The 14,300-nt window shown below is 48.7% G+C and overlaps 1 protein-coding gene across 1 annotated transcript; it reads right to left on the bottom strand.

Annotated features, from left to right (window-relative positions):
* Positions 1 to 1,465: 1,465 nt before the first annotated feature.
* On the bottom strand, positions 1,466 to 3,100 carry LOC148683210 (cortexin-3-like). Its single transcript, XM_088659496.1, has one exon. The coding sequence runs from the start codon at positions 3,074 to 3,076 to the stop codon at positions 2,843 to 2,845; it is 234 nt and encodes a 77-aa protein (XP_088515622.1). The 5' UTR covers positions 3,077 to 3,100; the 3' UTR covers positions 1,466 to 2,842.
* Between the last annotated feature and the right edge of the window lie 11,200 nt (positions 3,101 to 14,300).

Here is a 14,300-nt window from a genome sequence, read left to right as displayed (position 1 = left end):
TACTTAACAATAATTTCTACGCATGGCAGCTATTATTTGCCACCCTCCTCCAAAGTTCAAATATGTGCTGATCGGATCATTCCCTCATTCAAGTCCCATGTAATGATCCATCAAAGACATTTCAGGGCTAGAGGATCTCTAGAAGACTCATTCTTCTGGCTGCGGTGCTGCCCTCTAGTAAAAGTTCTGGTCTGGTGCAATTTGGTTGACTATGGGGAAATTCCTCTCTCAGCAGACTCCCCCTTTTCCTGCGGCGTCACTGACAGAGGTAAGTAGGGGCTTTATTTTAAGAACATTGGACTGTAGCTGGACCTGGCCAGCATCCTCTTCTCACTGTGGAATCAAGATAGACTGCTTCTGGCCCTGGAGGTTCCATAAGAATATCAGAAGAACCCTGCACTGAGATCAGGCCAGTGGCCCATCTTAGTCCAGCATCCTGTTCTCATGTGGGAAACCCGCAAGCAGCATTTAAGCACCAGAGCAACTCTCCTCCTGTGATTTTCAGAAGCTTTTTTTGTCTGAGCACAGCCATCATAGCCAGTAGCCACTGGTAGCCTTTACTTCCATGATTTGGTCTTGTCTTTTAAATCCATCCAAGGTGCTGGCAGGGAGTTCCGTAGTTCAACCCTGCGCTGCGTGTTCTTTTATCTGTCCTGAACCTTCGTACATCAATGTGTTGTACGTAAGGCTGCCTCTGAAGACGCTTCGGAAACTTCAACTGGTGCAGCATTCGGCAGCCAGGTTGCTCACTGGGGCCAGACGGTTTGAGCATATTACACCGATCCTGGTCTGTCTACAGTAGCTGCCAATTAGTTCCCATGCCCAATTCAAAGTGCTGGGGTTGACCAATAAAGCAGGGGTCAGCAAACGTTTTCAGCAGGGGGCCGGTCCACTGTCCCTCAGACCTTGTGGGGGGGGCTGGACTATATTTTTTTTGGGGGGGATGAACCAATTCCTATGCCCCACAAATAACCCAGAGATGCATTTTAAATAAAAGCACAAATTCTACTCATGTAAAAACACACTGATTCCCGGACCGTCCGTGGGCCGGATTTAGAAGGTGATTGGGCCGGATCTGGCCCTCGGGCCTTAGTTTGCCTTCCCCATGCCATAAAGCCTTAAATGGCTCAGGACCGCTATTCCTCAAGGACCGCCTCTCCCCATATGAACCAACCCAGACCCTGTGATCATCATCGGAGCCCTTCTTTGTGTGCCGCCTCCAAGAGAGGTCTGGAGGGTGGCAACATGAGAACAGGGCCTTTTTTGCAGTGGCTCCCCATCTGTGGAATGCTCTCCCCAGGGAGGTTCGGCTGGCTTCTTCCTTATATATCTTTAGGCACCAGCCAAAAACGTTCCTCTTTAACCTGGCCCTTGGCTGAGCGACATCCGATGCCCTTTTAAATGTGTTGTAGAAGGGGGTGGCTGGGATTATTGGTGTGTTTTTGTTCTAATTTTTATTATGCATTTTGCATTTTTTATATTGTGATTTTATGTTGTGAACCGCCCTGAGATCTACAGTTGGAAGGCGGTATACGGATTTAATAAAGAATGAAAATAGTAGCTGCACGTCAAGTTCAGGAGCTCCTGTTTGCAGAGTCAAACCAAAAAGCCCACCTAGACCGGCATCGTGTTCCCACGATGGCCAACCAGATACCTCTTCTGGGAAGCCGTCAAGCAGGATCCGAGCACAGGAGCGCTCTCCTCGCTTGCGAGTCCCGGGAACTGGTGTTCAGAGATTGGCAGCACAGAGCTGTGACTACTGGTAGCCGCTAAGTCATGGAAGGATAAGGCTAATTCCTTATCTGAGTTGGTGACTGTCTCTCTTGGGAACGAATAATCCCTGCGCTGTTTGAAAAAGTCATTGCTTTCACCTGCTTCCAATGTTCCAATGTTAAGCTCCGCTCTCACTGCCTCAGGACCAAGCGGGCGGGCTGAGAAGACTTTGTGGTCCCCAGGGAAAGATCTCCAGAGCACTGTGGCACCCCTGGGTGCCAAGTCGGTGACCTCTGCTCTCACAGGAGGCGCTGCTTGATTCCTGACCTTGGAGAGACCTCTCCTGCTCTGGATGAACGTGCCCGGTTCTCTTTAAAAGCCATCAACAGCCCAGGAGTCATTGCGGCCTTCATGAGGCAATGAGTTCCGCCGGTTAACGCTGCGTTTCATCCCCTCTCTACCTTGGACCAAAAGCACAGTTTGCCAAAACGCTAGAGGTGGTGTGAGCTGATCCAAGCCCCACAAATCCCAGGCGCCTCTGGGCCACATTTCTGCTTTCCTCGCTGAAGCTCCCAGACAGTCTTCAAGGGGAAGCCCCATACATACCTCATTACAGCAATCCCAAACTGCACGACTCAGTGTGGCCAGGTTGTCTCAAATCCAGGAACTGCTGATGTTGGGAAAAAGGCACTGCACTAGGGGTTGTGGTGTGGTTTTGGTTTGAGTTCTTCTACTCTTTTGGTTTAAAGATTAGCGTTTTGTTTTTGTTTTCTTTTTTAAAAAAGTTTTAAGCTTCTCTTGTTATCATTGCCCAGAGGACATCGTTAATTGGCTGGGTTACAAACAATGCACATAAATATAAGCCACAGCGGATCGGACCGTGAAGGCAAGAACATTCCCTTGCTGTTATTCACCCAGCAGCTGGCATTTAGAGGTAGACCATCCCTGTCCATGGAGGTTCGACGCAGCCCATCCCCTCACTCCGCCCAGAAGCCAGCATTTGGAGGTAAACCATCCCTGTTTGTGGAGGTTTGACATGACCTACCATGACTCCCGGGAGAAAAGGGGGCAGATCGCAACTTTGGAAGCCCCGCTGTGTATGTCTCACCCGGTGCATGTCTCGCATCCATCAGGCCAGCCGGTAATCGAACGTATCTTTCTCCATGTAATCGGTCCATGTGGACGAGGGCATGCTGCGGTACGGATCCAGCAGGATCCGGAAGCAGCGGACAATCAGAAGCCCCAGGAAGACGAAGAGAAAAAAGACGAAGACGAAGGCCGCTTTCTGCTCCAAGGTCAAGGTGGGGTCTGGACGGACAGCGCTGGCCAGGGCGGGCAAGGTGCCGGCGAGACCATCGGCCATCGTTTCAAAGCCTGAGAGCCAAGAGCTCATTGACCAAGGACATCTGCAAGAGGAAAAAAGCCGGTTACCAGCCACTCGGGACAGGCAAATTTGCAAAAATGTTTGTTTTTCTGCTTTTCTCAATCCTAAATTCCGCTCTCCTCATTTCCATATCAGTCTGTTGATTTTTTTTTTTAAAGTCCCCGTGAAAATTCCCTAGCATTTGGGTGTGAATTTCATCTAACACAAACATTTTTGCCAAGCAATTTCAAGTGTTCCAGTGCAAAACAGGCCAAAATCTTATACTTGGTACCGCTTGCCCTGGAACATCGCTACAGTGGGGAAAATTATGTACAATTTGAGATTTCGACAAGGACCGGAACCTGCAGGCACTTTTTATACTATTTGACATTCCTTCAGGACATATGCAACACAGCCATCATTTGCAAAACAACCCTCATCACAAACCTGGCAAATATGATAATCAGATATTTTTTACCCGATATACCTGGTAATCAGATATTTTTTATTTGGACTTTGTTATTTCAACCCGTGTCCAACTGTACTTTATTCTACGTTCCTGTTATATAACTCGTATTTTTCATCTTTTAATTTTCTCACAAAGGACTCGAATCGGTGGCTTCAAGTTACAGTGGAACCTCGGCTGTCGAACGCTTCAGAAGTCCAAATGTTTTGGCTTTCAAATTCCGCCAACAACCCGGAAGTGAATGCTTCTGTTTTCCGAACGCGCCTCGGAAGTCCAATGGATTTTGCCGACCGGCAATTGCGCCTTGGTTGTCGAATGTTTTGGAAGTCGAACGGTCTTCTGGAATGGATTATGTTCGACAACTGAGGTTCCACTGTACAAGAAAAAAGATTGCGACTAAAAATTCAGATGAATTTTCTGGCATTAAGAGCTGTTTTACAGTGGATCCAGCTTCCAAGGAAGGTAGTGACTGTCCTTCCTTGGAGGTTTTATAAGCAGATGTTGGGTGGGAATCTCTAGGAGATTCTTTAGTTGTGGTTCCTGCATTGCAAGGGGTTGGACTACTAGATAAACCTTGGGATCCCTTCCAACGACGATTCTGTGGTTCTACGACTACCTTATTTGTAGCTTAGACCAGGCTTCCTCAACCTCGGCCCTCCAGATGTTTTTGGCCTACAACTCCCATGATCCCTAGCTAGCAGGACCATGATCCTAACTCTGCAATCCTGGGAGTGAGCTCCCTTCACTTGTATAGGGCTTACTTCTGGGGAGGCGTGGTTAGAGTGGGGAGCTTACAGTTGGGAGGAGTTTGTGGGGTTTAGACTAGATGACACTTGGGGTTCCCAAGGAGCGTCTCCACCTCCATCATTCAGCTAAGACACTGAGGTCCAGCTCCGAGGGCCTTCTGGCAGTTCCCTCCCTGCAAGAAGTGAGCTTACGGGGAACCAGGCAGAGTGCCTTCTTGGTGGTGGCGCCCACCCTGTGGAACACCCTCCTGTCAGATGTCAAGGAAATAAACAACTCTCTGACTTTTAGAAGACATCTGAAGGCAGCCCCGTTTAGGGAAGTTTTTAATGTTTGATGTTCTATGGTGCTTTTAATTCTGTGAGGAGCCGCTCAGAGTGGCTGGGGAAACGCAGCCTGAAGGGCGGGGTGTAAATAATAAATTATCATTATCATTATTATTATTCCAATTCTATGATTCCATATGCAGATAGGTCTGAGAGGAGGGTAGTGATTGGAGCAACGGCTCCCCTCTGGTGAAAAAGCAACTAAATTTCTTGTCGGTCGGACCAAACTGCGATTGACGCTGGACTGGAGGAGAGGAATGATGATCAATTTGCACGTTAATGGGAACACTCTGCGCAATTTTCTCAGCCAAGCGAGTGGTTCAAAGCAACTGTGCTGAAGCCTAAGTAGGACCCAAGTGGCTGTGTGTTCCCGCCATGCACTCCCACCTCCAAGACTGGCAGCTTCGAAAAAGCAATTTATAACCCCCCCCTCTCTTTTTTTTAAAAAAAGTTTTTAAAAACCTCAAACTGTCTCTTTGCAATTTCCAGAGCTTGTTCATTTGTTTCCGGAAACGAACTTGCTTTCCGAGGCTTTTATTCTGTTTTGTACCCTTATCACTGAAGGGGAATATAAATATATATGTACCCCCGTAGGACAAACACTCATTTATAAGGCTGATAAAAATCGACAAATCGCTTTGGAAGGAGCCTGGAACATTGCTCTTGTTTTCTCCGGGTGGGGACTGACTGCGCACCATTCTGAAATGACTGATGAGGGGAAGGTGGCCGTGTCGAGCCTCCACGCCCAGGGGCAGTCTACCCCTGAAGACCAGCTGCCAGGAGGCCACGGTGAGGGACATTCAAGACCTCTTTGTGGCATGCCGGATGCAGCCAATTGGCAGCAGTGGTGGAAGAGGGAAGACGCTTCCTGGGACGTCCAGCAGGATTTTGCTGGCGCCAAAAGATTCGGCCGTGATGAAGAAGAGCTGTTGGCAAAGGTGTTAGAAGAACCCCAGAATTGTATAGAAAACGGGGATCTCGTTTCTCTTCCTCCCTATCTCTGCCCAAGGCTGCGATAGCTATGTGGATCCTCCAGATTCAGGAGCACTCTACCTCTGACTGCCAGCTAGTGGGGGGGCCAAACACGGGCAATGGTTCGCCTTGATGCTCTGCCTGGGGGCTTCCTGGAGAATAGATGAGAATTAGATGAGGGATGTAGAGTTGGGGAACCAGCGGCTCTCCAAAACATCGCTAGACTCTTAGCTGCACTGCTAATGGTTGCGGAAGATTCGATCTCGTGCCCCTGCTTTGCACCCAGGAGATTCTGGATGCAATCCCCAGTAGCATCTCCAGGTAGGCTTCAGAAAAGCTCTTTCCCCCAAACCCCAGAGAGCTGCTGCCAGTAAACAGTTCTGATGACCAAAGTCTGGCTCAGTACACTGCAGCTTCCTGTGTTGCCTCTGGAAAGGAAATGACGGATAAACCCGGGCCAGCTTTTTAAGAGACCTGCGGCTGCATTTGTGGATGTCGCAATATCGCCTCCTGCTGGTGACCAAAGGAACCACGGCGCAGCGCCTCTCAGTGTAGCTCAGTGCTGTTCAATGGCGACAGGACCAAATGCCTTCGTATTTAAGTAGGGAGAAAGCGAGTCGCAGTTACACACCTCCCATTTGAACTGGAGGCAACGGTTTTGAGGGCTCAGCCGACACAGTATCAGCGGTGGGGTTTAAAGGAAGGAAGAGTCGCGTAAGGTCTCAGGGGTGTTTCTGTGTGGCTCCTGGCTTAAGGAGCATTGAAATTGAAGTCATCTTCTGGATCAGGCGCTACGGTTGCCATCTTCCCAGCAATGGTAAAATAAATCTTCCCACCCACTCACCCTTCCATTCCTGCCTTCTTCGTCACGTAAACTGATTTTGTGTGTGTCAATATATATATTGATAGGGACCCAGGTGGCGCTGTGGGTTAAACCACTGAGTCTAGGGCTTGCTGATCAGAAGGTCAGCAGTTCGAATCCCTGTGACAGGGTGAGCTCCCGTTGCTCGGTCCCAGCTCCTGCCAACCTAGCAGTTCGAAAGCACATCAAAATGCAAGTAGATAAATAGGAACCGATACAGCGGGAAGGTAAACAGCATTTCCGTGTGCTGCTCTGGTTCGCCAGAAGTGGCTTTGTCATGCTGGCCACATGACCTGGAAGCTATACGCCGGCTCCCTCGGCCAATAATGCGAGATGAGCGCGCAACCCCAGAGTCGGTCATGACTGGACCTAATGGTTAGGGGCCCCTTTACCTTTACCTTTATATATATTGATGCACCTACATTGCTTCACATCAGCCAGAAAGGCAAAACACATACTGTACATACATAGCCAGTTCCACTTATCAGCAGGTCTGGAGGAACAAACCTAGAATTTATTTTTAAGTTCTGAAATCGTTTGGACGAGAACCGCCTTGCCCCCCTATTTCACAGCATCGCCAATCTTTGGCAAGGTGAGTTCTTTTAAGAATCAAATCTGATCAGGGCGGGGGGTTCAACTTAAGTGAATCAGAAGGGTGGGGTGGGGATATATCACCCCTCCCCTGCAAATAAGGGGTACCGGTATTTGGCCCTTCTCTCCAAAGCAGGAGGATTGTCTTGTTCTAAGGTAATTTTGTACGATTTGGTAGTGTCAAATCAAATGCATTGCATATCAGTCTCCCTCCCACCCACAAGGCAGGAAAAAATAAACACTTAGAGATACATTTTCAGCACGAACAGGGTTTGAAATTATTATTATTTTTTAAAAAGAGAGGAAAAGCAAGACTATATTAGCAGTGAACTATAAGCCTGTAAATTAAGTGCCATTTTAGATTCTCATTGTTTCTCCGGTGGAGATGAGAAGTGTCTGTGTGCAGGCAGCAAAAGCGTGGTCCCCCCCCCCTCACACACTCTTACACTTACATCCTGCACTCTCTGCAGACCTAGTCTGTGCATATCCACCTGTGCCTACCAGTACAAATTCAGTTACCATGCAAAGGGGAGAAAAAAAAGAGACCCTCACCTGTGTGTCTCAGGGCAGCCAGCCTTCCGGAGTCCTCAGTGGGCGGATGCCTCTGCCCCCGTACCCATTTGCCTGGCTACGAAGATCTGCTTCTTAAACCCGATTTCTGGTTGGATCTGAAAACCAACCGGTGGATTGTCCAGTGGGTTCCTCCCTCCTCCTCCTCCTACCTTTTTGATGACTGGAAACATATGGAGGCAGAGCTTGGATGCTGAGGGTGGCTGGGTGAGGGAAGAGCTCTTGGGCGAGGGGGTGCACCGCTCAGCCCCAAGCCCCACGCAGGATTGGGCCGGGCAGGGGGATTCCGGAAGGCGACAGAATCGCTTTTCTACAGCCTTTCCTTGCCCACACACGCATGGACAGAGAGATGCTTCAAAGCTGTTGCTGGTGGCAACCCGTTGCTATGGCGATGCCGGAGCAAACTCATTTGCTGTTGGACCAGGGAGGGTCAAGGAAGCTGATGGTGGGGGCTCCCTCTCATTCCATTTCCTGCCTGGCTGTATTTTTTTGGGGGGTAACCTTGCAGTTGTTGAAATGATAAAATGATGGGGGACAGTAACTATCGTTCTGTGTTGCTGAGGTGGAATGATGGGCCATCCCCCCCTCACAAAGGGACATGGGTTAGGGACACCCCTCTCTTAGAATGAACCAAATCGGCTCATTCAAAGATCAGTCTTCCTCGCCTCTTGCCAATGTGGTGGACTTGAAACCTGAAGATCTGAGTTCAAATCCTCCTCCAGACACCCCCTCTTTCATCCTAGCCTATTTGTTTCTTTCTCAGATTTGCAGACTGTCCCTCGGCTAAAACCAACCTCGCAGGGTGGTTGTAAGCATAATAAAAATGGGGCGAGCTCCTAAATTCCACCCCACTGTGAGCTCCATGGGGGCAGAACAGGCTGCAACAGAGATGGATAGGTGGGCTGTAGAGAAAGAGGGAAGGAAGGAAGAGTGTTTGGAGAGATATTAAGAAAGTCAGTTAGATAAGTAAGTCAGAAGCACATCATATGGGGAAGTCCGGTAAGTTAGATAAGCAAGTCAGAATTAAGACAGGAGAGTAATAAGTTAGATGTTGGATAAGTCTGTGTGATTGGTTCCGTAAGTGTTGTGCAAAATGGGAAATGACAGCAAGAAATCCATGATAATGTTCCAAAATGCAAACCTAGCATTTCTCTATTTTTGCACCAAATAAGATCATACAATTAAGCAGAGACTCATAGAATTGTAGTGCCTTCCATAGTTCTAGTTAAAGGTAGGTAGCCGTGTTGGTCTGACATAGTCGAAACAAAATAAAAAAGTGCATGCACACTTCTTCAGATACACATGCATGCACACGAAAGCTCATACCAAAGACAAACTTAGTTGGTCTCTTAAGGTGCTACTGGAAGGAATTTTTTTATTTTGTTTCATAGAATTGTAGAGTTGGGAGTGACCCTTAGGAGCATTCTAGTCCAACCACCTGCAATGCAGGAATATGCCGATAAAAGCCAAAAAGGATGGATGAATGAATGGCTTAGACAGATGGGAAGAATCTACCAAGAGAGAAGCAAGACAATATGTATCTGAAAAGTGTAAGAAGGCAGAGATGTTGAGTCAAAAGGGATGAAGCTGGGAGATGGAGAGGAAGGACATTCAATGAAACTGAACATTGGAAGGTTCAGGACACTTAAAAGAAAGTCCTCCTTCAGACAGCGCAGAGTTAAACTACGGAACTCCCTCCCACAGGAGGCAGTGATATGCACCAATTCAGATGGCTTTAAAAGAGGAGTGGAGGAGGAGGCGGCTATCCATGGCTACTGGCTACGATGGCTGTGCTCTGCCTCCACAGCTGGAGTCAGCAATGCTTATGAACATCAGTTGCAGGGAATCGCAGGAGGGGAGAGTTGCTCTTGTGCTTGCAGGCTCCCTATTTGGCATCTGGTTGGCCACTGTGAGAACAGGATGCTGGAGTAGATGGGCCATTGGCCTGATCCTGCGGGCTCTGTTATGAAGGTAGCAAGTCAAAGGTTGGTGGGGCAGTTCCCTATTCGCCCAAACGGAGGAGGCACCACTTTATGAAATCCCACATTCCACCCCAGAGGCACAGGAACCCTTGGCAAGGGGGGGGGGAGGTGGCAGCAATCCTGCCAGAACAGTTTCCCCAACATCGTCTTCGTGAAAGAAGCTTTGCATGTAAGAAGGTTCCTTTTTTTCAATCTCCGTTATCCCCTAAGAGAAGGATTGAAGAAGACCAGACAGGAAAGGAACCCTCTTCTGCATTGGAAACTCAGGAGGAGCCGCTGCCAGCCAGAGTAGACAGTATGGAGCCAATCTGCATTGTTTTATGGCAGGTTCCTCTTCCGAGCCAACGAAAACGTCCCCAGACGGACCACGAGGGGGCACATTTTCTCTTTGAAGAAGCAACATCTATAAAGCAAAGCTTTTAAAGCAAAACTGAACGGTGGGAGGCTAGGAAGGGGAAACAGAGGCCAGCCCAGCATTTTGTTTGTTTGTTTCTCCACACCACAAACCTGCTCTTCAACGCAAGAAAGTGGGCAGCTGAAAAACCAAACTGACAGACACAGAGCCTGTGCCTTCGAACCACAATAGAGATCCTTGCACAATAGAGAGTTGGGTTGGATCTGATGTTAGAGAGGAAGCATGGAAATGAATGGACTTGACTAACTTAGGCCCCCTGCCCTACCTGGAGATGAACCTGGGACCTTCTGCATGCAAAGCAGGTGTCCTAGCACCACTGAGCTTTGGCCCTTCTTAACTGGAAAATGCAAGGGAAGCAGATTTCAGTTAGGAGAAATTATCCCACGCTGCCCAACAATGGAACAGGCTGTCTCCCCGCAAATGAGTTATTTCTGCAGGGGCTGGGCGGCTGTCATTCAGGGATCTGGCCTTGCAAGGCTCTGCAGTTTGATCAGTAGAGGCAGGTCCACTCCATTCGGATGAAGGGGGCACTGCCCCACCAAACTCGGCCTGCCTTCAGCCAGCCCCATCCGGCCTGCCCCCTTACTTAGAACCAGTTTTTTGGGGTGTGTGTGTGTGTTGTGTCACTTTCCTATTCCTCCTCACTCTCAGCGTTGCCCCTTGGTGAACTCAGCAGAGGAGGAAGAGGGGGACAAAACTGGAATGAGTTGGCCTGCCATTGGCTCTGGCGCCCCCTACAGTTCGACTCCCTGCCTTCTGTCCCATCAATCTCAATGTTCACCGGCCACCACTGGGCTGGACGACTTGACTGATTGACTGCATCTATAACTCACCTTTTTCTCCTCCAAGGAGGTCAAGGTGCTGTAGGTGGCTCTCTCGCCTCCTCTTTTAGTCCCCACAACAACCCTTTGAGGTAGGATAGGCTGGGAGAGGCCGTGACTGGCGAAAGGTCATACCCAGTGAGCTTCATGCCCAAGTGGGGATTCGAACCCTCGTCTCTCCCAGGGTTCCTAGTCCAGAGGTTCTCAAAGGGTGTGGCAGGAGAGGAAGGCAAGTGTGGCAGGAAGATTCAAGGACACGCGATATTCTATTTTGGGAATGATTCGTGTTCTTATTTAGCTGCATTGTTTGTACTTTCTCAATGTCCCGTGATCACATTATGAAGCAGCTGTGTTCTGTGTCATAAATCAAGCACAGCTAGTTGTTGTTTCTTTTCATTTTCTAGTGTTGTTTCTTATTAAAAAAAAAATTGGTGCGGCGTGAGCAAATTTTTATTCTGAAAGTGTGGCCCAGAGAAAAAAGTTTGAGAACCACTGTCCTCGTCCAATGCTCTAACCAGTACACCACACTGCCTCCAAAGCCCCTTTCCAGTTCCACGATTTTGCATTCTGCGTTCTGCTTGTGGACTCCTTGGAAGCATCAGCTTTGCTGTCACTGGTCAGATCCAGAAAGGCTCTGTTTGTACCCTGACTCTCTCTGCAACTCGCCGCCGTAGATGTAATCGGAAAGTCAAGATTCAGAGGACATCTCCTCTGAAGATCAGGCGCTGGGAACAGACAACATTGCAGGCGACTTGCTGTTTCTAATATCATCTGGCTGACTGCTGTTGGAAACAACATACTGGGTTAGGCAGGACATCAATCTCAGCTTGCCAGCAGAGGGCGCCACAGAACCGCTTCTGCAATGGACTTCCTCCTCCTTTTGATTGATAACTTTCCACACCTTGACTTCATTGAGCCAATTCCCGGCGCATTGTTCCCCACAGGCGAGCGATTGTTTGGCCGCGGCTGGTTCCTTCCTCTGCCTGCCCGAGATGAATGGAAGCAACAGCGGCCGCTGCATCTCGGACGTTTCCTGCTCAGCAGCTGCGGCAGGAGAATGGAGGAACGGACAAAGCGGGCACCGTATCCAATGCCAGCCCTGCAGGTGCGAGGCAGAGAACCTCGTGTGAGTTTGCAGGCACACACTATTTGCACACATCATAGTGTACACGCCCTGACTCTGATTTGTCTCCTGCATTTGTTGTTTACATCACAGTCCCCAGTTTGGCAACAGATGAACAGCTGGGAGGGTCTTTGTGTTAAAGCCTTGCTAAAATGAAGGGGGCGGTTCCCGCATTTTGGCTTGCCCTCAAGAGGTAGACTGCCTTTGAACCTGGAGGTTCTGTCGTTTCGTTCTGTCGATTCAACAGCCCACCCGTGTACCCTCTCTTCCTCCCCAAATCCCTTTGAAGAGCCAAGCAGGTGAGCAGCCCTGATGGCATCCTGTGGCCGTGAGTTCCACAAGATAACTGTGCACAAAGCGGACTTAGAATCAAGGACACAAGCGGGACAGGAGCATTATGGGACTTTATTTCAGGGGTTCGGGAGCTAAGGGCTGGGGGCTGGACCTGGCAAATTTGACACCGATTGCCCCGCCCACTTTTGCCCCGGGCTCCGCCCTCCTCTGCCAAGTGGCCCCTGGAAGACTGTTCAGAAAGGGGTGCGGCCCTCAATTATAAAAAGACCTCTCTTCTCCTGCTTTAATTCCTTAGCAAGAAGGAACAATTAACAAGCTTTTCTGCAGAGACCAGCTCAGCATTAACCTATTTGGACGCCTGGCCTCTAGTCATCATGATTATTTCATCAACATCCTTCCCAGGGGTGGCTTTCCGCACGCTCGGCCCTCACCTGCCGTTATTTGGGGATAAATTCGGAGAGGCAGGCTCCGGATTAAACAGCAAGCACTTAAATTGCGCACTCTGTGTATCTGTTTTTTCCCTTTCTATTTTTATTAAAAATGCCCTGAAATATTGACGAAGGATGGAGCGCTTCAGCTGTTTATGAACTCCAGGAAGCTGCAGGGGGCACCCGGAGTCGTCGGCTGCTGTTCTCCATTGTGACAGGCCCATAACATCGTACAGCTTTTTACAGCTGGAAGTGGGGATGTGCTACTAAAAACACTCGGGGGGGGGGGGCTTTACGGGCAAAGCTACTCCCCTGCCCCTCCAGCCCAGCTCTCACACACAACCAAAGACCCCCCCATTCCCTGCCTTTTTCAGACTGCAATTTTCATTTGCTCTGCAATTGTCCACCTTCCGATTTTAAACCGGGGAGGGGGGGAAGAATCCTGTCAAAAACCCGGGAGAGCTGCTACCAGTCAGTGTAGGCACAGACCCTCCAAGTGTCCCTATTTTCCAAGGATGCCCCAGATTTACAGAAACTGTCCCAGTTTCTGATTTGATCTCAGAATGTCCCTTAGGATGCCCCTATTTTCTTTGGAGAACTGTTGGAGGGTATAGGGAAGTTTTTTGATGTTTAATGTTTAATTAAGTTTTTATATATGTTGAAAGCCACCCAAAGTGGCTGGGGCAACAGAGTCAGATGGGTGGGGTATAAATAGTAACATTGACGTATAATAATAATAATAATAATAATAATAATAATAATAATAATAATATTGACGTCTCTATTTTCATTGGAGAAATGTTGGAGGGTCTGTAGGCAATACTGTAGTGGATGGGCCAGACTCAGAATAAGTATGATAAAAATGAAGTTTCTTCCAATCAGCTTGGGAATCAGGCTGCTTGGGCCTGTAATTTTTTAGCGAATCTGCACAGACAGGGAGGGCTGGTTTTTGTAGCTCCCTAGGCCCCCATGTTCTCAGACACCAGTCTTGAATTTATGAGAACCTACGCAGGAGTCATGTTTATACAGCCTGCGAGAGAGGGGCTCACGGCTCCCTTCTCATTCGAGTTCCATCTGATCTCACAGCAAGGAGATACTGTACCAAGTTTCCTTCCTTTTCAAGGTATCAAGCCACCAGTCTTCAGAGAAAAGCTGCCTTTTAAACAAGGACACAGATTGGGTATCAGAAATCGAAGCAGCCTGCAGCCCACCCAGGCTGGCAAGCTCTCCGCAGTGGCCAAACAAGGTGCCCCAGTGGGGAAACGTTTAAATTCCCAAAGTGAGGGGTGCTAAAAAGTTGTAATACGACTGGGGAACTCAGAAGACATTTTGGTTAAATTAATTTTAGTTTTGCTCGGTAGGTAAAATTGCAGAGAAAGCCTTAGAAATGATAGCCAGTTCCTGGCTGGCATCCGTCTGTCTCGAGAGACAATGGAGTTCGCCTCCGAGGGTGAAGTGGCACCGACATGACCTCGCTGGGGCGCAAAAAGAAAGAAAGAAAAGAAAAAGTACTTGCAGTTATTTATTTATTTAGCATTTCCTGGCATTTTCAGAAGGTAAAATTAAAATTCTTTGGTTTTTCCAAAAGCAGTTTGTGTGTTGCTTCATCAAATGCAGACTTGCCCAGCTA

Source organism: Zootoca vivipara, chromosome 16, assembly GCF_965207765.1.
Source record: "Zootoca vivipara chromosome 16, rZooViv2.hap1.1, whole genome shotgun sequence".
NCBI lineage: Eukaryota > Metazoa > Chordata > Lepidosauria > Squamata > Lacertidae > Zootoca > Zootoca vivipara.
The sequence above is the reverse complement of the archived record's forward strand: the minus strand, read 5'-3'. Positions and strand labels throughout refer to the sequence as shown.